The sequence below is a fragment of the Aegilops tauschii genome, chromosome 3 (genome assembly GCF_002575655.3).
Source record: "Aegilops tauschii subsp. strangulata cultivar AL8/78 chromosome 3, Aet v6.0, whole genome shotgun sequence".
Lineage (NCBI taxonomy): Eukaryota > Viridiplantae > Streptophyta > Magnoliopsida > Poales > Poaceae > Aegilops > Aegilops tauschii.
In genome coordinates, this window is record NC_053037.3 from 494863326 (window position 1) to 494887859 (window position 24534).

Here is a 24534-nt window from a genome sequence, read left to right on the forward strand (position 1 = left end):
GTGCAAACTTTAGTACAAAGTTGTACTACTACTAAAGTTGACACTTATTTTGGAACAGAGGCAGCTAAAGAAAAAAAGATCCATGCAATCCCTAGCCCTTGAACCGTGAAACCTGAGCAGGCTTCAATTTGCTGGCAATGATCGAGCTTCCTAATAAATGAAGTGTGGAACCTTTTGACCATCGGATCATTTTGTGCAGTTTCACCAAAATCGAGATGAGCATCCCTGTGGCAAAGAAATTGAAGAAGCGTGATTAGAATAAGATTACTGGGACTAGTTGATGAGACATAAACTCATCACAAATACAGTACGTAGAAGCTAGTAGAGGTATGTGCGGGGCAAATAAGTAGAGAAATATCCACAAGGAGTGATGTGGGCAGCTGGAGCAGTGGTGCAAGCCGGCTCTAAAGGGAGTTGTACCTGAGGGACGTAGCTCAACCTTGAGGAGGGCGGCGGGAGGCGGCAACTGCCCACGTCGCGGCAGTGAGCAAGGGATGAAGGCAACCTCACCGGCTTTGTGAGAGAGAACGGCGGGGACCCCTGATCGGGGCGTGCCGACAGTGGGTTTTCGCCGTCGGCGACGGCCACCGCATCTACAGTAAGCATCCACCCCTTCCCCAAGCGGACGTGATCCGCCGGGATGTTAGAGTTGTGGCCACAGTCGTTTTGTGCGAGAGAGTGTGAAGAGAGCAACCCCAGCAAGCAACTGTGTAGGCTGGCCTGTCCTGACTATGTATATAGTGGAGCGGTTTCCTTTTCTCTCCATATGAACCTATCATATTGCTTACGTGCCACTGAAGAAAAAAAACTTTATTTATAAATGACGCCGCACCTACTACTCGTTCTCCTATAACCTTGCGCTTGGCATCTCCAAAATATTAACCTTGCGATTGGCTCTTCGCCTCTTCGGGAAGTGGAGCAATAATGGTAGTGCAGTATATATCGCTCTGGCTATATGAGACCGAATGAATTGCTGCACGTCCACCACGTGGGCGAGGGGCGAGGGAGAGTGCTACATACGGAGCAAAATGAGTGAATCTACACTCTAAAATACGTCTATATACATCAGTGTTTGGAGTATGTACTAGTAGTTCATATTGAAATCTACTAAAGGACATATATATTCCAAACAATATGATATAATCTCTATAACCAAGGTAGTAGGGACGAGGAGTAAATTGAGGGACTAGTAAATTTTTCTCCTCGTCCTGCGAGCCACCACGCGCATGGGCGAGGGAGCAGGCGTAAGGCGGAGCAAGCTTCACCTCATCCTGCGAGCCACCGCGCCCATGGGCGGGGGAGACGGCGTACTAAGCAAGCTTCTCCTCGTTCTGCGAGTTGACGAGACACATCAAAAGTACTCCAGTGTATAGAGCCTTGCTTCTAAGGTAGGCCCCACATGGTTTGCCTCTTTTTTTAACATAACACATCAAAAGTACTCCACAGGGGTAGGCAGAGGCCTAACTATAGAGGTAGAACGACTCGTATATGTGTTGAGAAGGAGAGACCCAGCTATGTCTTGAGGGAGATCGGTCGACATCCATACATAACTGAAGGACGGGAAATATGATGGGACAGAGAGAGAGGAGAGAGAGAGGGAGGGAGAGGGGTAGAGTGCTGGATGGGTGATGGAGTTGCTTCTCGAAGATGGTGGGAGAGGCCTACTAGACAAACTGAGGGTGGAACTGCAATGTTATCAATAAGAGTGGGGATGTGTTTCTGTGTGTGCCTGTGCGTGATAGATCTGTCGGGACGCATCCATGGATGATGAAGGGGAACCATGTGTTTGGTAAGCAAACCTAACTAGATCGGTAGATCAATTGTTGTTTGTCGGAGGAAGGGAGAGACACAACTAATGAGGTAGATCGATTGGCGTGTGGGTAAAAATGAGTTATAAGGACCTAGCTAGCTATATGTATAGCGAGAGATCGGTCGGTGTACGTCCATTTGTTAGAGGCAAATAAGGCCCAGCGAGATGGATAGACAGAGAGAATGGAGCCAGGAGGTGGTGCGAGAGGCCCAACTGTTGGGGAACGTAGTAATTTCAAAAAAAATCCTACACACACGCAAGATCATGGTGATGCATAGCAGCGAGAGGGGAGAGTGTTGTCCACGTACCCTTGTAGACCGACAGCGGAAGCGTTATCATAACGCGGTTGATGTAGTCGAACGTCTTCACGATCCGACCGATCAAGTACCGAACGCACGGCACCTCCGAGTTCTACACACGTTCAGCTCGATGACGTCCCTCGAACTCCGATCCAGCCGAGTGTTGAGGGAGAGTTTCGTCAGCACGACGGCGTGGTGACGATGATGATGTTCCACCGACGCAGGGCTTCGCCTAAGCTCCGCAACGGTATTATTGAGGTGTAATATTGTGGAGGGGGGCACCGCACACGGCTAAGAGATCTCAAGGATCAATTGTTGTGTCTCTGGGGTGCCCCTGCCCCCGTATATAAAGGAGCAAGGGGGAGGCAGCCGGCCAAGGGGAGAGGCGCGCCAAAGGGGGGAGTCCTACTCCCACCGGGAGTAGGAGAAGGGAAGGGGGAAGGAGAAAGAAGGAAGGGGGCGCCCCCCCTCCCTAGTCCAATTCGGACTAGCCCATGGGGAGGGGTGCGGCCACCCTTTGGGGTCTTTCTCTCCTTTCCCGTATGGCCCATTAAAGCCCAATACGAATTCCCGTAACTCTCCGGTACTCCGAAAAATACCCGTATCACTCGGAACCTTTCCGAAGTCCGAATATAGTCGTCCAATATATTGATCTTTACGTCTCGGCCATTTCGAGACTCCTCGTCATGTCCCCGATCTCATCCGGGACTCCGAACTCCTTCGGTACATCAAAACTCAATAAAATTGTCATCGTAACGTTAAGCGTGCGGACCCTACGGGTTCGAGAACTATGTAGACATGACCGAGACACCTCTCCGGTCAATAACCAATAGCAGGACCTGGATGCCCATATTGGCTCCCACATATTCTACGAAGATCTTTATCGGTCAGACCACATAACAACATACGTTGTTCCCTTTGTCATCGGTATGTTACTTGCCCGAGATTCGATCGTCGGTATCTCGATACCTAGTTCAATCTCGTTACCGGCAAGTCTCTTTACTCGTTCCGTAATACATCATCCTGTAACTAACTCATTAGTCACAATGCTTGCAAGGCTTATAGTGATGTGCATTACCGAATGGGCCCAGAGATACATCTCCGACAATCGGAGTGACAAATCCTAATCTCGAAATACGCCAACCCAACAAGTACCTTTGGAGACACCTGTAGAGCACCTTTATAATCACCCATTTACGTTGTGACGTTTGGTAGCACACAAAGTGCTCCTCCGGTAAACGGGAGTTGCATAATCTCATAATCATAGGAACATGTATAAGTCATGAAGAAAGCAATAGCAACATACTAAACGATCGGGTGCTAAGCTAACGGAATGGGTCAAGTCAATCACGTCATTTTCCTAATGAGGTGATCCCGTTAATCAAATGACAACTCATGTCTATGGCTAGGAAACATAACCATCTTTGATTAACGAGCTAGTCAAGTAGAGGCATAGTAGTGACACTCTGTTTGTCTATGTATTCACACATGTATTATGTTTCCTGTTAATACAATTCTAGCATGAATAATAAACATTTATCATGATATAAGGAAATATATAATACTTTATTATTGCCTCTAGGGCATATTTCCTTCACCAACTACTAGCTAGATAGGGGGAGGAGTGTGCGGTTGTGAGATCGATGAAAAGAGGGGCGAGAGTTTACACGTGTGTCTGACCGTATGAGAGACACGAGGCAAGGACACATAAAGGAGGAGATTGAAGGTGTGTGTGTATGTTGTAGGCTGGCATCGCTGGAGAGGTTTATCGATCGGTGTGTGTCGGAAAGGAGTTGTGGAGACTCTGGGAGAACGACCTAAAGAGAAAAATCAATGTGCCCGGTGGATAGAATGCCGAGGGAGGGGGACGGCGAGGAGGGCGTGTGCATGCACGAGAGAAAGTTAGTGGTAGCTACAAAGGTTAGAGGATTGTGTGGGTGTAAGAGACTAACAAAGATCATAATTTGATATGAAAGCGGATTCATATATTTGAATAGGAGATCATAGTTTTTAGACGTTGCATGCATGAATATAGCGGTGATACATGTGCTGTGCACATGTTATACCATAATGTGATAATGCATGGCGTTTGCAACTCACAGCTAAATGCCGAACAATCTAAACCATACTATACATCAAACAATCTCACATTTTATTTGAATTTGTGATAATGTGTGGCGTTTGTAGCTTACAACTAAATATCGCACAATCTAAACAATACTATATATCGAACATTCTCACATTTTATTTGAATTTGTGGTAATGTGTGGTGTTTGCAACTCACATCTAAATACTTGTAGGCGTAGGGGCGGGGCACCATACATAATGTGATAAACACATTATACATATGAGACATGGTTTAGATTATGAAGATCTAGCTAGAGCTAGAAACGTAATGTGATTTGAAATCAAAATAAAGTGGATTCAAAAAATCTAGTTCGAGTTCATATAGTACACATAGTTCATATGTAACTCGAGACTAATCATGTGGTGTGCTGTGAAGATAATACACAAACGATGGTTTAACTTGACAATAATGATGATTGTAGATCTTATTAAAACAGAGAAACGAATTCAAATGCTTTGACTTCACAACAATCATTACTGTAGATCTTATTCAAATAGAGAAACGAATTCAAATTTAGTTCATATTGAAGCAGTAGTATATACGTTTGGAATGCACTAAAACGTTCATTTGAGTAGTAGGTTGCATGCATTATACACGTAGCGAAATATTTTAATTGAACATAACATGAATTCAAAGTTTTGAATGACATTTGTAGTGCGCATTGATTTGCTACAGTACATGTTAGGCTTGTCCGATTTCAACCCGCGCCTTTTTAGCCCGAAATATTTAAGATATATCTTTGTCTCGTTGTGCTCCGACAACTCCCTCCATCTCAACTCGTGCCTTGCTATTCCGAAATTATAACGCACGCGAAAACTCCCACCTCCTGTGAAATCCCGACACGCGAAATGCCCGTGGTACCCCTGAACCGAAAGAACCGCCTCAAATCGGTGGGGGTACTTTCGTCACATACCCCACATTTCGGACAAGCGCATCTCTAAGCCATGGTTCCCCACTGCCATCCCATCCGCCCACCCATTCGTACACCGAGGCCGCGAAAACCCGCGACGAAACCCCACACCCTGCTCAGTCCGCCACCCAGGCGGAGCCTCTTCCCCGACGACGTCGGCCACATCAACACCTCGACGTCCCTCATCCACCGTACCGGATGAAGATCCGTCGTCGATCTCATCGTCCCGCCGGCTCAGCCACCCCGTCCTCCACCTCCAAGGAGCTGCCCCGACGTTCCCCTCGTCTTTCGCGCCACCTCCATTCCCACACCGCCGTCTTCACCTGCACCACCGGAAGAGAATCATCATCACCGTTTCCTCGGATGAAGCTGCGGCCTAATCGGCGCCACCAAAGAGGTTGTACACTAATCGCCGCATTTTCTTCTTCATTCGATCTCACGGTGCTGCCGGCGCTCGGTCCCGAGCCGACACGGCGCGGCTCCATCCACGGCGGCGTCGCCGGCCACTTCCTCCACAGTGTTGCTCCCTCGGCGGCGACGTCCACATTAGTAGGAGCTGCTGCTGCTTTAGCTCTCGCTCGCGCTGCTGCTCTACTCTTGCTCTCGGTCCCCTGCCTGGTCTGCTCTTGCTATTGCTCTTGCTCGCGCTGCTGCTCTCGCTCTTGCTCTTGCTTGCGATGCTGCTCCGATTTAGCTACACTTCAGTCGACTGAATCGACTTTTGGGTCAGTTGATTTTCAGGGGGTGGGGGGGGCTCGCCGGGGTGAAGGAAGAACCAGCCGTAGCAGGGAAGGGGGCTCGCCGGAGAGGTACCCCACTATCTATCTTGGGGTTCAGGATGGGGGCGGTGGTCGCCGGTGGTGGCGGGGCGTTAGCGAGGCGGTGGCGTGGGGATCGCCGGAGAAAAATCTCGGCACGGGGGGGGGGGGGCGGCTAGAGGGAAGGTCGGGGCGGCGGCGGACCGGCGGTGGGAAGTGTTTTCGGGGCGGGCGGGGCGGCGCACCGCCGGCCGCGGGCGGCGGGGGCCTGCTGTTTGGTCGGTGGTGGCTGGCGGCTCAGGGGGGTGGAGGTTGAAGATGAACCGCAGGCCCTTGATTTCGTATCCAACGGCTGCAAAATCGACTGACCAGAGATGAAAAATTCAGTCGACCGACGTGTAGCCTCACCTTGCTAGTTCGTTCAGTTTCGTCAGCAAAATTCAGTTTCGACAGCAAAATTCAGTTTCGACAGCAAAATTCAGTTTCGACAGTTAAGTTCAGTTTCGACAGTTAAGTTCAGTTTCAACAATTAAGTTCAGAGATGAGCGGCTGAGTATTTTACATCTAGCACTTTGTAGTTATGTATTTTACGTCATGTATTGGAGATGCTATTAGAATTCCACTGAGGTTAACGTTGTTCGTTGTCTCTCTTGTCCTGCTTCAGCCTCGGCGTCGTACAACTCACCGGAGCTGCTCCTACGACGAAACCCTCCATCACAGCGGAGCAGTACCTCGGGCTCCATCTCCAGACGCCTAAGATCTTCTTCCCCTCCTCCGACAGCAAAGTCAGCCGGAGCATCCTCACCGGCCAACCCAATCACGCTGAGATCGACATGGCTTCGCCAAAGAGGTTGTACACTTGTTGCATCTCTTTTTTACTCTACATGTTATATATATTTTCCATTGAGCACACGGATTTGTTCCTTTAGTGTCTCCTTGAAAGAAAAAACGTAGGAATTTTAATTTTAACTTGTCCTCCTTTTCAAATTCCTATTCATGAAGCACAAGACTAAGAGATAGTAGCATAATAGCATTATAACCGTACATTTTCTTGTGGTTTGACTTAATCTCACCATGCTTCTTTGCATCCTATGATCTTCCAATTGTTGTGAATCAAACACCCAGATTGGCAGAAATCTTGTGTTTTTAAATTCTCTGTTTTGCACGTGCATTCCTGTCCTATTCCTGTCTATTTCCTATCCCTGCATTGTTGGAATCCTCCAATTCAAACGAGCCCTTACAGAATTACTTCTCTTACAAATAGTTGTCAAATAAAACCTTGCGTGGTTTGTCCCGCTCCTGCTGCGCCGTCGTCCACCCCACCTCAGCTGCTCCAACGACAGAAGGGTCCAGCACAACAGGGATCCTACCTCCAGACTGTCTTTCGCCGCCTCAGATCTTCTTCCCCGCCGCTGGCAGCCATGAAAACTGCATTACCATCATCAATTGAGCAGATGACCTCGAGGACTACACGGGTCCGCAAGAGAGGTCGCACTCTTTCGTGTCTGCTTACGTTATGCATCGCTTAATATTACATGCTACTTTATCGTCATGTTCACCGATTAGACTCTGAGTCAGCTCCAAACTAATGGTCAAACTTGAGTTTTTAAATGGTTGTGGGGTACATATCGGGGCCGCTATCAATAGTATCTATCTACTATCTGGTTAATCTCCGGTGTCTACTATGAGTTTCATGTTGGGTGGGAAACAAACAGTAAAGAAGCCATTATCTGTATTTTTTAACTGAAGCCATTATCTGCCTGCTATTATTGGTTTTGGGTCGATCCACAGGTTGCTACCATCACTCTGGATTTCTGCATGCACTCCCGACATAATCTCACTATGTTTTATTCCTATGCATGACAGTTATTGTAAACAATGGAACTGAACATGTAGAGCAAAAGAGACGAGCCTTGCGTGGCAATAAAATTTCATGCAGACGTCGCTCCACGGTAGGCGCAAAGGCAGCCCCCCCTCCACGCATTTCGGATTGCAATCGAGAGGAAGATATCTGTTCTGAGGGGGATTCATAAGGAGAAGACAACTCCTATTTACCCCCTGAGGTCTTCGCTCTAACTTGGCATGCTGATGTTGGTTATATCATGCATATGGTGTCTTGCATTGCTTACTTTATACATCAAATATGTCATCTGCTTAGTTTAGACATCCTTTGTGCGAATGCCATCTGTTTATTTTATTCATCGTTTATGTGAATTATGCAACGCCATCTTGTTTAGCCAGGCACCATATATGTGAATTTTGCAATGCCATCCTGCTTAGCCAGTCATCTTATATGTAAATTATATCAGGCCATCCTTTTTTGTTACATATTACCTTTGTCAACAATGTTAGTACATTCAACTGCTCTTCGTGTGCATCAGCCATTTGACACGGTGATGGCAAATTCTGGAGTGAAAATAAGGTCTTCAGAGCAGACTATGCTATCTGACGAAGCGCATATCTCGCTGGTTACGGATAGCTCCTCAGAGGAGGATTCAGAGACAGATGACCAGTCCTATTCCCCCCCCCCGAGGTGTATGCTCTAACTTGGCAGGGTTATGTTGCTCATATCGTGCGTATGGTGTCTCGCATTGCTATGTCATTTGATTAGTTTAGACATGCTTTGCGTGAATGCCACCAGTTCAGTGTCTAATTACCATATATGTGAATTATGCATTGCCACCTTGTTGCAAGACATTATATATGTGAATTATACAATGCTATCTTGTTGCAAAGGCATTATATATGTGAATTATGCAATGCCATGCTGTTTAGCCAATCATCATGTATGTGAATTATATCATGCTATCATTTTTTTGTATTACATGTTCCATTTGTCGACAACGTTTGTATATTCAACTACTCTTCCTATGCATCAGCCATTTGAAGCGGTGATGGAAGTATCTGGAGTGAAAACAAGGTATTCAGAGCAGACAATGCTACCTGCTGAAGCAGACATCTTGCTGGTTACAGAGAGCTCCTCCGAGGAGGATTCAGAGACTGATGACCAGTCCTATTTCCCCCCTGAGGTCTATGCTCAAACTTGGCAGGGTTATATTACCCATGTCATGCATGTTGTCTTGCATTGCTTAGTTTTTACATCATATATGGATTTCCATCTGCTTACTTGCTTACTATATAAATCATATATTTGAATTATATCATGCCATCATGTTTACATAGTACATACACATCATCTATCTGAATTATGGCATGGCAACCCATTTAATAAAGACATCATATAGTTATATCATCTCATCCTGTTTAGTGTTTACAGTCATCATATTTTGAATTATGGCATTCTATCCGTGAATGTATGTGAATTATGGCATGCCAACCTATTTAATAAACACATTATATAGTTATGTCATGTCATTCTGTTTACATAGTCTCATATTTTGAACTATGTCTTTCCATCTTTTTTAGTTAGCCATCATAATGTGAAATTGTGTCATGCTATCCTGTTTAGTTAGCCATCATATATGTGAAATTGTGTCATGCTATCCTGTTTGGTTAGACAACATAAATATGAATTATTTCATGCCCTCTTTTATTCCCCACTATCCTTTGCACCTGTCTATCATACAATGTCTATACTTTCAATTACTTTTCTTCTTTATCAGCCATTTGAATTGGAGAGCGTGATGGCAGTATCTAAGGGAGTAACAACACGGTCTTCAGAAAACATAGTGCTACCAGTTGATGCAGATAGAACCACGGTTGTACTTGCCCAAGGACCAGATCCACCACACATAACCCAGACTCTCGCAGATTGTACCCCTACCCAGTTGGACAGAGAACCAGCTACACCCCTTCTAACCCCAACCCCGGCAGATAGTAACCCAGTTCCAGTTGACACAGCACCGTCTCCACCACAGAGCACCCAAACACGAGCAGTTAGTAAGGGAACTGCAGTGCCCAAAGCATGAGGACCACCACTCCGAATCCCAACTCAACGCTTAAAGGAGAAGAAGATTTGTTCTCAGGTCAGGTTCTGTAGCTATGGTTCATACTCCTTTGCCCTTGCATTACTGTATTTACTCATACCAACTATTTTCAAATTTGAAGGATGGAATTGAAACTCCAATGGCGCAACAGGTATGTTTTAAACCTGTTTCTTTAACTGGTTTGCTGTTGTAACCTGCTCTATGTTGATTTCAGTTTCAATTGAATAAACAGTTATGTTCTCATGTCATGCACATTACAAGTGTTGTTATTGCTCTATAGTTACCCACACTTATATTCTGTCTATTCTGCTTTGTCTTGAACAAATATTATTTGAACTGTGTCTCTATCTTGATTTGGCAACAAAAACTAGAATGATATAGACCATAAAGTGACCATGGTACATATATATATATGTTTGTTTCATGCTGTTATCCTGTCCACTTTACTACTGAACTCATTTACCAAAATGAGTTTCATCTACAACATGGTAAACATGTGATGTGTCTGCTTGTTTCTCTTTTAGAATGCGGACAAAATATTGGAGAACAGTACCGCGTTATCCAATGGTAAAGGAAGTAATGCAGATAAGGTTCAAGATAGTGAGACATCCCTGTTGGTCTCCAAGAAAGCTGATAAAAACTATCTTGACGACAGTGAGGGAACCCAAAAGTCCTGTCTTGATGTAGTGTTCGAGTTATTGGCCACTACTACTGGCACAAGCTCTTCAAACTCGCTGCCTGAATCAGTTTGTCTTCTTGAGTCTCAACTTCAAGTTGAAAGATATCGATCAGATGTGCTGCGACAGGAAGCTGAAGGACTGAGGAAGTCCCTGCAGAATTCATATGCATATTTTCTGGTGCAACAGCAAGCGCTGGAGGATTTAAGCGCCAAACAAGAGAAAGTTAATAAGCATGCTAAGCTTCTTGCAAGCATTATGGGTACCCAGGATATTGTTTCTTGAGATCTTCTGAAGTGGTTTCTGTTCTGGATTTGTTTTGCTGCGGCATTTATTTGCGCTGGTCGCCAACTTTGAAAACCAGTGTATATGATATGCTGCTTTGTTCCCTATATTTGCACTGGTGGCGAACTTTGATGCCCAGTGGATGTAATATGTGTAATAGCCGTGATAGCCTAGCGTTAGTTGCTTGCTTATTTATTTCCTTGTTGTCTTGTTTATTTGTTTGCTTGTAGTCATTGCAGTTCTTTTTCCGCGGTTAGCTAGTGGCTGCAATAAACTATTTTTTAAAACTAGGCCACAATAACCATGGGCTAATATTTACTGTAGTGACAGTGGGCCTCCTACTGGCCGTAGAAACAGTGGGCCTTCTACGGGCCATAGAAACAATGGGCCTTCTACAGGCCGTAGAAACAATGGGCCTTCTGCGGGCCGTATCATCAATGGGCCTTATACGGGCCGTATGATCGATTGGCCAAACATGGGCCAAACAGACCGCATTATGCCCGTAAACGGGCTAGAGTTGGAATCGTCCGTTCATGGGCCGACCATAAAGGGCCATCGTTAATAGGCCGTATTTGATGACGCTATGAAAACGGCCAACGTATTAATGGACCACAAACAGGCCGACTGTAACCACGGGCTGAATTTGGCCCACAAGCAAAAAATTACAGTAACGGGCCGTAAGTAAACAAATGCTGGAAATGAGCCCAAGAATAAATGGGCTCTGAGAAGGCCGAAAGATAAGATGGGCTGGAAACGGCCCAACGGAATAATGGGCTGTTAATGGGTATAAAGTGATACACTGTTCATTACGGGATAGTTTCTCCATGGGCCGTTAATGGGTGTAAAGTGATACACTGTTCATTACAGGCCAGTTTCACCACGGGCCGTTAATAGGCCAAGAGTTACATAGGGCCTCATATGGGCCGAAAGACGTCATGGGCCATACATGGGCCAGAAGTGAAAACGGGCTGGAATCATATTGGATGGCCTAGATGACGATACTGGGCCTAATTTGGATAGGGCGTAACGGGCCTTGGGCTAGCGGGCTGTAAATGGGCTATATGCGAACAGGCTATTAACATGCTTTCCATGGGCCGGCCCGCCACCTTTTGACCAAGTCAAACTGGCCGGCCTTTTCACAGGAATGGGCCTCTGTTGGGCCGTGCCACATGTCAACGTATCATAGGCGCCTTCTGTCAAATGAGTGGATGACATCTATCCCAACGATGAGCCGACACGTGTTTCCTCCAGCCAATAATGATTTTACACGTGGAAAATCCCCATTGGTCGGGGCTGTTAATGGGTTATCGGATCCAAAACCCGACCCGATAGCTTAACGGCGTTCCGTTACGGTGGATGCCACGTGTCGGTCACCCTTGACGAAAGCACTTATGTGACGCGCGATTTATCGTCATAGAAGTGGACACTTCCGTGATGATAATTTTGGTAATGTCATGGAACACTTCTACGACAGCACAGGTATGACTATCTTGATTCTGTCATAAATTTGTCATGGATGTACATGCATGACAAAAAACGCGACCTACTATGACAAACACGTATCATCACAGAATTGTATTTTTTTGTAGTGCATACTCAACTATGCTAGAGCCCATAATAGCTTGTGGCTGCACACGGAAGTTTCTAGCATGAATAATCTTATGATCCCTTTGAGCCTGGGTGGCATTCCATAGGGGAATCACACGGGTACTCTGGGATCCCCTTGGGCAAGCACTGGGTTCTCCAGGTGCCCGGGCAAACCACTAGGTGCTCCAGGGTGCCCCAACCAATCCACCCAGATGTGTATTAAAGTAGCCACCTTAACTTAACCATTAACGATAACTCTCACATCTGTATGAATACACTCAACCAATCCATGTCTACGAGCATAGCAGAGTAGTATAAGCATAACGTGGTAGTAACACCCAATGTTTGAATGCAGGACAATAGGTTCGTACCTCATCAACTACTTCCCAATACCCACATGTTATCAAATCCTAACCATGCAATGTTTGAGGGGTTGAAACTAATGCATAAAAACTGGGTAATAAAGGGATATGATCAAAGTGTGAACTTGCCTTGTACTGTTGATGAAGATGATTCACACTCACATCTCCTCATAGTTCTACTCGTCACACTCCGGTCAATCTATCGTGAGCAAGCAATTGCATACATAAGCACTCAAGCAAAAGAATCGAAGAAAAGATCTCGGAAAACTTCAAAAACAAGCAATTAACTCTTGCAACAAAAAAAAAATTCTAACAGTACCAAAATTAAGTGAATTTGGCCTTATCAGAAAGTTTAGGTCAAGAGCTTCGATTTGCAAAAAGAATCAACTCAAATGGAGTTATAAAACTCAAGTTACGATCAAACGGAGTTCAAATACAAATCTGTTTGAATTCAAATTTTAAAACTTTCAAAAACATGTTTGAGTTGGATTACTGGATGGATGAGGTCAAAACGAAGAAGTTGGCGTTGGTTTCATTGGATTTGGATAAACGAGCGAAGAGTTGCGATCGATTGAAGTACATGGACTAATCTGTAAATATAATGTTCACGCATGGGTCCCTGGCCCAAATTAAAAAGAAAAAGAAAAACTCTACCGAGCGAACGTTCGCTGCCGAACGCAAACTAATGAATCTGTCACTCCAGATCCTAAACGAGCGAACGTTCACTAATTAAAACCCATCGGGAAAACCCGAAGAAAAAACAAAATAAACCGGGACGGCTCGGCGGTCTTACCGGCGGTTTTCATCGGTTTTGTTCGTCGACGGCGGCGAGTTCAACGACGAGCCAAACGGCGGCGGCTCCGGGCGTGGCTGCGGGCGGCGGAGACGATGGCGGTGGCAGCGGACTACGGCGGGAGGAGGCGGTGGTGCGGCGCGGGCGGCGCGGGGCAGCGGCGGCGAGCGCAAGCGGCGGCGGCGTCCGGCGGCAGCAGGGGTGAGGTCGGCGGCGCGGTGGTGGTTGCGAGATGCGGTGCGATGCGAGGAGGGAGAGAGAGATCAGGGCCCGAGGCTCTGGATTTATAGGAGAGGAGGGCGAGAGGTGGCGTGGGGAAGGGGCAAGAGGCGGCGGCGGGAGAAGTGCCTGGCTCGGACGGCGGACGGCCGTGGCGGCGGCGGACTCCCGAGCGAAGTCCCACTCCAGGACGGGGAAGGCGAGCCGCGTGGGTGTGACGCCCGGATAATTAAGCTACAGTAACCCTCTGCTAATAATGCCACGTCACTTCGATTACTGTTGCTAATCTCGCGTTAGTTCGAAACCGCTCCAAATTCAAATTCAAAATCAAGCAAACAATAAACGTTTTCAAATATTAAAACTATAATGTTTGGAGTGAACCAAATATTGCATAGCTAATTATGGAGGAGAAACCACGCCTTTATAAAATGTTTTAATACTATAAGATGAATAAAACTTTGGTAAAAACAATTATCTAAATACCGTTTGTAATTAATAAAATGTCAAACTAATTTATTTGAGGACTAGTCTTTTTATGACTATGGACTAAGTTGAAATGTGAATTTAGATGCTACGTGTATATTTTACTAAAACTAAAAGTAATAGGAAGTTAAACTAAAATAGTACAAAGCAAATAAATAAAAAGAACAAACAAAACATAAAACAAAAGAAAAGAACCCTCCCCCCACTGGGCCATCCGGCCCAGCTGGCAACCACGCCAGCCCACCGGCCCAGCCGGCGCCCACACCCTCCTCCATATCCCCCCACTCGGGGGAAACCTAACCGACACCCCCACTCTCCCTCGCTCCCTCCCCGCGCCGTCACCCACATACACACGCTGACGCACGGAGGAGGGGCGCCCCTGTTCGTTCCCCTCCACTCGGCGCGCCCGCGCCCGAGGACGGCCGCCGCCCGCCGGCGCAGAGGGCTGCCTCCCCGGCCTCCTCCTCGCAGCTCCCTTCCTCCCGCGCCTTCCTCGTCGGCTCCGTCCCCGCGGCTCCTCTTCCTCCGCATGACGGCCTCCCTCAACCCGCACCTCTACTTCGCCCTCGCGCCTGCCGGCCCTTCCTGCCGCCGGACCTCGCCGGCAGGGTCCTTTCGGCTCCCCTGGGCCCCCTACACGTTGCGATGTGAGCCTCCCCTTCGCCTTGCCTCCACCGTGCGTGCTATTGCGGATCGACCTCCGCCGAGTTCGGACCCCGCCGCTGGCCACCTTTCCCCGCGTCTCCCCGCTCGCATGCCTCACCGTGGTCACCCCTGCCCGCCCGTGACCTATGCCTCGCCCCCGCGCGCATCGCTGGCCCGGGCGCGTCCTACTCTGCGCCACCGCACCGCCCGCAACCCCCTGCGCCCGTGCGGCCCGCGCGCACGCCACCGCGCCTCCCTTCGCTCCGGCTGGCCTTGCCGCGCCGCCTCGCTCCGGCCACGGTCGCCGACGCTGGGCCTCGTGCCGGCCCCCTTCACCGCTGGCCGCAGCGCCCTATCGGGTGGGCTGGCGCCCACGCCCGCTAGCGATCAAACCCGCCAAGGCCCCTGGGGCCTATGACAAACGGGGCCCACTGCCCAGAACATTTTTATAAAAAAATAATAAAAATTTTAAAAAATACAATAACAATAATAAAAAATATTAATTAATTAATTAATTAAAGAATTAATTAACTTACTTGATCATAATTAGAATAACCTAATCACTAGTTAACTTAATTAAACCCTGTTTAGCCTAATCTCTCAATGACACGGGGGCCCCACCTCCTGTTGACCAGTCAAACATTGACTGGTCAACTGGGTCCCCCTGGCCCACATGTCAGCCCCTGTGTAAACTGCTGTGTACACAGGGCTGGGTACATTTAGCAATTTCTCTTTATTTTCGAATTAAAATAAATCCTGGAAATTTAGAAAATCATTTAAACTTATAAAAATCATATAAAATAATCCGTAACTCGGATGAAAATACTTTGTACATGAAAGTTGCTCAGAACGACGAGACGAATCCGAATACGCAACCTGTTCGCCAGCCATGCGTCCCTAGCATAGCGAACCTGCAACATTTCACCTCCGGTTCATTTGTTTGAAAACGCGAAACACCGGGGATATTTTCCCGGATGTTTCCCCTTTCGCCGGTATCACCTATCCCTACGTTTGGTCACCCCGAGCACAACGTATCGCCGCGTCTTGCTTTGTGTTACATTTGATTGCTCTGTTATTTATTGTGTTCCCCCTCCGTTACTTTTTTTCGGTAGACTTCGAGACCGCTGCTGATGTTCGTGTGTTCGACTACATCGAAGACGACCCCTCCTACTTGCCAGAGCAACCAGGCAAGCCCCCCCCCCTTGATCACCAGATATCGCCTATTCTTCTCTATACTGCTTGCATTAAAGTAGTGTAGCATGTTACTGCTTTCGGTTAATCCTATTCTGTTGCATAGCCTCTCATTGTTGCTACAGTTGTTACCCTTACCTGCTATCCTACTGCTTAGTATAGGATGCTAGTGTTCCATCAGTGGCCCTACACTCTTGTCCATCTGCCTTGCTATACTACGGGGCCATGATCACTTCGGGAGGTGATCACGGGTATATACTATATACTTTATATACATGACACATGTGGTGACTAAAGTCGGGTCGGCTCGTTGAGTACCCGCAAGTGATTCTGATGAGGGGGCTGAAAGGACAGGTGGCTCCATCCCGGTAGAGGTGGGCCTGGGTTCCTGACGGCCCCCGACTGTTACTTTATGGCGGAGCGACAGGGCAGGTTGAGACCACCTAGGAGAGAGGTGGGCCTGGCCCTGGTCGGCGTTCGCGGATACTTAACACGCTTAACGAGATCTTGGTATTTGATCTGAGTCTGGCCATTTGGTCTATACGCACTAACCAACTACGCGGGAACAGTTATGGGCACTCGACGTCGTGGTATCAGCCGAAGCTCTTCTTGACGTCAGCGACGGAGCGGCGCGCGCCGGATTAGACTGGAACGCTTGCTAGGCTAGGTCTGCTTCCGGCCGTGTATGCAACGTGCAGGTGTGCAATGGGCGATGGGCCCAGACCCCTGCGCGCATAGGATTTAGACCGGCGTGTTGACCTCTCTGTTGAGCCTAGGTGGGGCTGCGATGTGTTGATCTTCCGCGGCCGGGCATGACCCAGAAAAGTGTGTCCGGCCAAATGGGATCGAGCGTGTTGGGTTATGTGGTGCACCCCTGCAGGGAAGTTTATCTACTCGAATAGCCGTGTCCCTCGGTAAAAGGACAACCCAGAGTTGTACCTTGACCTTATGACAACTAGAACCGGATACTTAATAAAACACACCCTTCCAAGTGCCAGATACAACCCGGTGATCGCTCTCTAACAGGGCGACGAGGAGGGGATCGCCGGGTAGGATGATGCTATGCGATGCTACTTGGAGGACTTCAATCTACTCTCTTCTACATGCTGCAAGATGGAGGCTGCCAGAAGCGTAGTCTTTGACAGGATTAGCTATCCCCCTATTATTCTGGCATTCTGCAGTTCAGTCCACTGATACGGCCCTTTACACATATAACCATGCATATGTAGTGTAGCTCCTTGCTTGCGAGTACTTTGGATGAGTACTCACGGTTGCTTCTCTCCCTCTTTTCCCCCTTTCCTTTCTACCTGGTGATCGCAACCAGATCCTAGAGTCCAGGAGCCAGACGCCACCGTCGACGACGACTCCTACGGCACTAGAGGAGCCTACTACTACGTGCAGCCCGCTGACGACGACCAGGAGTAGTTAGGAGGATCCCAGGCAGGAGGCCTGCGCCTCTTTCGATCTGTATCCCAGTTTGTGCTAGCCTTCTTAAGGCAAACTTGTTTAACTTATGTCTGTACTCAGATATTGTTGCTTCCGCTGACTCGTCTATGATCGAGCAATTGTATTCGAGCCCTCGAGGCCCCTGGCTTGTATTATGATGCTTGTATGACTTATTTATGTTTTAGAGTTGTGTTGTGATATCTTCCCGTGAGTCCCTGATCTTGATCGTACACGTTTGCGTGCATGATTAGTGTACGGTCAAATTGGGGGCGTCACAAGTTGGTATCAGAGCCGACTGCCTGTAGGAATCCCCTTTCCAACTCCTTGGCCGAAGTCGAGTCTAGTCATTGGAAAACTTTTTACTAACATGGCTGTGTGTCTTACGGGCCCACATTGCCATTGGGCGGTACTAGGATCGTTTACTCCTCGACCTTTACTCTGGGACTCTGATCTCTCTCCTATTCGGGTTAAATGAATTTTGCTAAATCTAACATTAGGATCTCGTTATCACTTTCACCCGGAGAGCCCCTTATTACTAATGATCGTCTGCTGCACGTGAAGACCCTGAAGATACTCTCCGCTGATAACCCGAGAACTTGTGTTCATCGCTTTTGCAATTCCCTTTCATCGATAAACTCCTATGGATAACCACGTATACTCGCCATTCATACAATGTTTCCCAGTTCATCTTGTTATTACAAGATACCCCAAAATTCTCTCTGTTATTCCGAGAATCCTTTGAGCTTACTGCCTTGCTGTTCTTTGTCACCTGAATACCCCTACGGATAATTCTCGCACTTACCGAGTATCCGCTCATCCCCAGTTGATTCAAGTATTTCACAAAAGTGTTCAAAATACCATTCGATCTTCCGAAAATCCTCAGGAGCCTTTTTGCTCTTGAAATTCTTGCTTACTTGCATTATGATTAATCTTAAGTCTCGTAATCTTAAGTCCGTTGGTTCAATTTGTTGTGAATGATGCAATCCTCAATCAGATCCTAGAATTCATCCTTCCGGCTCAGACGTCATTTTAAACGTGAGCTGGATCTCGGTCAATCAATTTGCCATCGATTGTACCCCTAAGCCTACTTAACTTATCCATCCTTGACCAGAGCGTTGCTCCCGATCCCTTGATTTGGAAATCATGATTCTTTTGCATTTGAACTTTGAATTAGACAGTTGTTTCTATAATCAGATCTCCTTGCATTCTTCTTCCTCTGGTTGAGTACCGATGCTCACATCAGATCCCTTGTGGACCATCGGTTCCTTTGTTGGATTTTATCCGACAGTGTCCTTCATATTAAATAACCTTGTGAGCCTTTCCATGGGTATATAATGCCTTTGGTAAATTGCATCATCTGCTTTTGAACAATGCTCTACTTTCGAGCTTGTAATATTTACTCCGAAGTTTGTGGTATATCTTCCTAAGATGCCCTGATGGGTTGAACCTATACCTTCCCTAAAAACCGTATGAACCCGAAGGTTTTCACAAGTCATACTCTTCTGGTATTGTGCCAGATAAAATTTCAACACTACAACTTCTTTGAAAAATGAGAAGTGAATGAAAGGTTATGCATTGGAGAAGTGGGAGTCGACCTTGAACCTTTGTGTTCATGCCCATGGACACGATGTAGATCCTATCATGGAAGCTTCTTGTAATAATAAGTATTTCCTTGATAAATATCATGTGGTATCTGTGAATTGATCCTTTGCAACCGTGGTTCCGACCACGATTGTTCTCCTTTGATTCTATTTCTCGGACAAGTTAAAGTACTTGCCTTCTGCAGATCAGTACGCCTTCCCAACCTCTATTTTGTTCTACCTTCGAGTATTACCCCCTGGTATCTCGAGGATATCAACCCATTGCACTTCATCTTATGAGTTTCTGATGAAGTAGTACCTTTCCCATCATAGTCACTCCACGGGTTCTGGGTTGTCGTCAACCGAGAACTTCGATTTGTGAATCAAATCAACACTGAGATTCGTTACTCCCAGTACTTTGTTGTTGAGAAGTTTAATACTCCATCACGTCACACTACTAGGAAAAGTGCTATAGATGGAATGGCCACTAATGGCGCACCAGACATGTGGTGCGCCATTGCTATATAGCAATGGCGCACCATGTGCTGGTGCGCCATTAGTGTGACACTAATGGCGCACCAGACAAACGGTGCGCCATTAGTAACGAATTTTTTTTATTTTGCCAGACATACTAATGGCGCACCAGGACATAGTGCGCCATTACTAGTTGTAACTACTAATGGCGCACCAGCAGCATAGTACGCCACTAAAATATTTTTTTATTTTTTACTTTTTTGCAAAACTACTAATGGCGCACCTGGTGCAGTGCGCCATTACTAGTTTAAGCTAGTAATGGCGCACTGCTCCCCGTGCGCCATTAGTGTATATTTCATGGACACTTGATCTCGATCCCCCTCCATCTCGATCGCTATCCCACCTCGCCAGATCCGGTCCCCCTCGCCGCCGAGCACCCCCTACACCCTCTACCCCGCTCCACCGGGCGCCGCCGCCGACCCCCCGCACCCTCCCCCGCTCCACCGCCGCCGACGACCCACCGCACCCTAGCTCCCCTGCTCCACCGCGGCCGACGACCCACCGCACCCTCCCCAGCCCGCTCCACCGCCGCCGACGACCCCCCGCACCCTCCCCCACTCCACCGCCGCCGCCGACCCACCGCACCCTAGCTCCCCTGCTCCACAGCCGCCGACGACCCAGCGCACCCTCCCCGGCCCGCTCCACCGCCGCCGACGAGCCCCCGCACCCTCCCCGGCCCGCTCCACCGCCGCCGACGACCCCCCGCACCCTAGCTCCCCTGCTCCACCGCCGCCGACGACCCACCGCACCCTCCCCGGCCCGCTCCACCGCCGCCGACGCCCCCCCGCACCCTCCCCGGCCCGCTGCACCGCCGCCGACGACCACCCGCACCCTAGCTCCCCGGCTCCACCGCCGCCGACGACCCACCGCACCCTCCCCGGCCCGCTCCACCGCCGCCGACGACCCCCCGCACCCTCCCCCGCTCCACCGCCGCCGACGACCCACCGCACCCTCCCCGGCCCGCTCCACCGCCGCCGACGACCCCCCGCACCCTCCCCGGCCCGCTCCACCACCGCCGACGACCCCCCGCACCCTCCCCGGCCCGCTCCACCGTCACAAATTATTACTGTTTTTGTAAAAAATTGTTACTGTTTCATATTCATATTCATTTTCTAAAAAATTTATTAGATGCAACAAAAAGTAATAAAAAAATTACTTATGGCGCACGTATGGCTGGTGCGCCATTGCTACATAATTTTTTTTTACTAATGGCGCACCCGTCGTGGGTGCGCCATTGCTATGTAAAAAAAATTCAAATGGCGCACCGCTTCGGGGTGTGCCATTAGTAAGTTTCCCCCCATAGCTAATTCCTCCCCTCTCCCTCGCCAGTCCACCCGCGCGCTCACCTGACCCACGACGCCGCCGCCCCGACCCCCGCCGGACTCCACCCCCGTCGCCCCCGCGCCCCCGTGCCCCCCACCACTGCAGCTCCCCCGAGCCGCCGCCCCCGCCCCCGCGCCGCCGCCCCCGCGCCCTCCCCCGCGCAGCCATCCCTTCGCCGCCGCCGCCGCCGCCGACCCCGACCCCAACCCCGACCCCGACCCCTCCGGCGACCGGCCGCGCCCGCCCAGGTACCTCTCCTCCTTCCTCCTTCCTCCGTGTCCAGCGGCCCGCCGCCCCGACAGCATCTCCAGCAGCACCTCTGAGCAATTTGCTCCACTTGTTCATGCAAGCTAGTAAAACTTTTGTTCTTCTTCTTGCTCCTGTGATGGATTTTCTGAACCTTACATTCGTTCCTGCACTAGTACTTCTTCTGCTCTGTTTAAAACTGCTCTTCTCTTTTTGTATTAGTCTCAGATAAGCAAGCATGATGCAATTATGATCTGGGCAACCGCAGATAAGTAGTAGGAGTAACTATGTTTGTAAATCAAAATTGCTTCACTCCTCGTGATAATCTGCAGATTCAAGTTGTGGCAAAAAAATGTTCTGTCTATTTACAGTGTGGAGTATACAGTTATTACAGTGTCAATGTTGATGATTTACAGTGTGGAGTAGTCATATTTTTCTTTGAAATCTAAGTGCAATTTCTCTGTCTTGTTGCTAACTAAATTTACAGTACTAAGTGGTCTCTAAATTCTGCAGTATTTATGTTCATGACTTTACTGAACTATGTTGTCTTTTCTAACAGTGCCTTCATTTAAATAGTTATATTTTAGCTTCATGGTTCTGTGTAATTTGTGCCTTGATTTTCTGTCATCTCTGAATTTTGCTGTTCATGTGCTTGCTACTCCTTCATTCACACATGTACAGGAGGTACAAGAGGTTAAATTGAATCTAACCCTCCAATGTTATATGTTTTGAACTCCTTCCTGAAATCCCTTCTATTATTTTTATCCCAAACAAGTACCCAGGTTTATAAAGATCTAGTGAGCATTGCCAGTGTTGGGGAGGGAGTGATCTGAATTGGTTTATGTGACTCATCCTCATTAACTTTTCTCTCTAACCTTTTTTACAGTACAAATAAATTGTTCCTTCTTCTGTATTTGACCACTGTTTATTGTGGTTTTGATTTTGTTACAGTGTTCTCAAGTATAACAACATAGTGGGATCATTTGTCAACATAGTGGGATCATTTTGCAGATTCCAGCAAACAACATAGTGGGATCATTTGTCAAGGCCAGCATCGGAGTGCTAATTTACAGGTATAAATAGATAAAAGATTCAGAGTGTAGCTCTTTGTGCTCCCTGCATCCTTTTTCTGAGCTGTTTGTGCTCCCTGCATCTTTCAGCTCTCATTTTCAGTGGAGTTGTTGAATTATATGCTCTTATTGGACATGTTTTACGTGTTGATCCATCAATTGCTAGTTTGCTGGGTTTTGTCTGCGACCATCGTGTCGTGATGATTTTGCAGGTACCCCGAGAGGCCCTTGAGTTTGCCGGAATGTCGATTAACTTCCGTTCCGGCAAATTCGGGTACTCCATATGTCCTATTTTCAGCAAAGGTCATCCTGAAATTTTCCGTGAATTTTAGCATGACTTTGCTAAAAATAGGACATATGGGGCACTTCCGACTAATGCATGGGCCGGGGTATCTTAGTACTTAATTAAGTAGGATCAACTGCCTCTTGTGTTATTCATATAGAAGTGTGATATCTACTCATAGTTATTACTAATGTCAGTTGCTCGTCATCGATAAACCCTAATCTGGTAGGATGACCTACTAAAAAAGCCCATACCACATATTCTATTTGGATGGGCGTGTTTTCACCACACTGTGGATTATCTTATTGGACCCAACAGAGATGATGTAGTTTTGAATTATGAACATAGGAAATGTCGTCATCGGACGACGAAAGTCTCTCGGGGGAGTGCGACTGGTGCCACGACGGTCGAGGTCTGTGCGACAGGCCTCACCTGGACGATGATCGGCGCTTCAGCATTAAGCTCGAGGAGACCTTCGAAGTTGAAACGGTACGCAACGACGACAAGTGTTTTTTTCATAATTAAGCATGACTTCAACTATTCCAACGTGTAATTTCATCTTTTACAATTCGAGTATAGTTTATCCCATGCCATGCAAGACGCTATGTCTTGGAGAGGATGGATTTTGAAGATCATGAAAATTTTGAAACGAAGAAAATTCACCTAAGGACACATCATGATGTGGATTTTGAAGTAAATCTGTATAATGCTGAGAGCGTAACCCATTTTGGTTGCAAAAATTGGGAAGCATTTTGCAAGATCTATGGTTTTGATGAGGGTATGCTTGTCACCATGGATCTTGGTGATCCTGGCATCGACCAAGACAATATGGACATTTGGGTCCTTGTTGATACGCCTCCAGTTCTACCGCTATGTGAGTTTCTCAAACATAGTTAATTATTAACTAATCTATATTGTTTATTTCAAAATAGTTGACAACTTATTTCCATTGACAGCTTATTTTGATTGTTCAAAAAATGTGCGGAAAATGGTAGACAAAACCCACTACACCGATGGCTCTGAGTTAACTTATCAGGAGAAAAATCATCTGGTCGGATTTTGTACTGATCTTGAGAATTACAATATCTACAATCAAACTCCTCAACATTGTGGTCAATACGTGCGACTAGTGCACGTGTTGAACTACGGTAACTACCATGGAGATACCCTGGTAAGATTTTGTACTATTATGACATCCGTGCATCTTTTGCATACTTCTAAAACTAGTACATCATTGCTAACTATGAAGTTATTACTATGTTTTTCAACAGAGAATCCCAGAGGATTGTGTGCCTCATTTGATGTATCAGAATGGCAGCCTTCAAGTTTTGAACTTATATCCAGGTCATCCTACAAATCTCAACTGTCCATACCGGATTTCTAGAAGAACTGGAGACATGCTAATCAGAGAATGGAAAAAATGTATGGACAGTCGTAAGGAGGTTCTTGGAAGCAAAAGGAAGCGCCGCGCAAGAATTGGAGACAGGATGATCTCCATTCTCCATAATGGAGAGTCAGGGTCTATATTGTTTTATGCTATTTTACCTTAAATAGGGTATTTTAGGTCCTGCCTAATACTGATGATCATGTGCTAAGAACAATTAAGTAGGGTTGGTTCGATGACTATCAGGATGATGATCGTATGACTTGTTATTAATAACGAGTAGAAGTTGTATGATGATGATTAGTAGGACTTGTTAGGATTAGTATTAATTTCGACAAACTCGCTACTCGCGGTCTCGAGACTTGTAATGTTCTATCTTTGTTCGGTCTTTTGATTTTGGAGACTAATATGATGAATTGTATTCGGAGACTAATCTTCTATTGTATTCAATGAATCTGCTGTTGCTGTGTGGTGCTGTTTATATTCTGTCCAATAATATATTTTGTAATCTGTGCAAATATCAGAAAAGAAAAAAAATCCCTAATATACATACTAATGGCGCATCACCCAGACG

The 24534-nt window shown here is 47.2% G+C and overlaps 1 protein-coding gene across 1 annotated transcript; it reads left to right on the forward strand.

Moving 5' to 3' along the window:
* Positions 1 to 20925: 20925 nt before the first annotated feature.
* LOC141021023 (uncharacterized) lies at positions 20926 to 24246 on the forward strand. Its single transcript, XM_073495956.1, has 6 exons — positions 20926 to 21225; positions 22175 to 22296; positions 22925 to 23065; positions 23156 to 23450; positions 23533 to 23747; positions 23848 to 24246. Exons 3-6 carry the CDS (start codon positions 22928 to 22930, stop codon positions 24124 to 24126), a joined length of 927 nt encoding a protein of 308 aa, XP_073352057.1. The 5' UTR covers positions 20926 to 21225; positions 22175 to 22296; positions 22925 to 22927; the 3' UTR covers positions 24127 to 24246.
* The last annotated feature ends 288 nt before the right edge of the window (positions 24247 to 24534 follow it).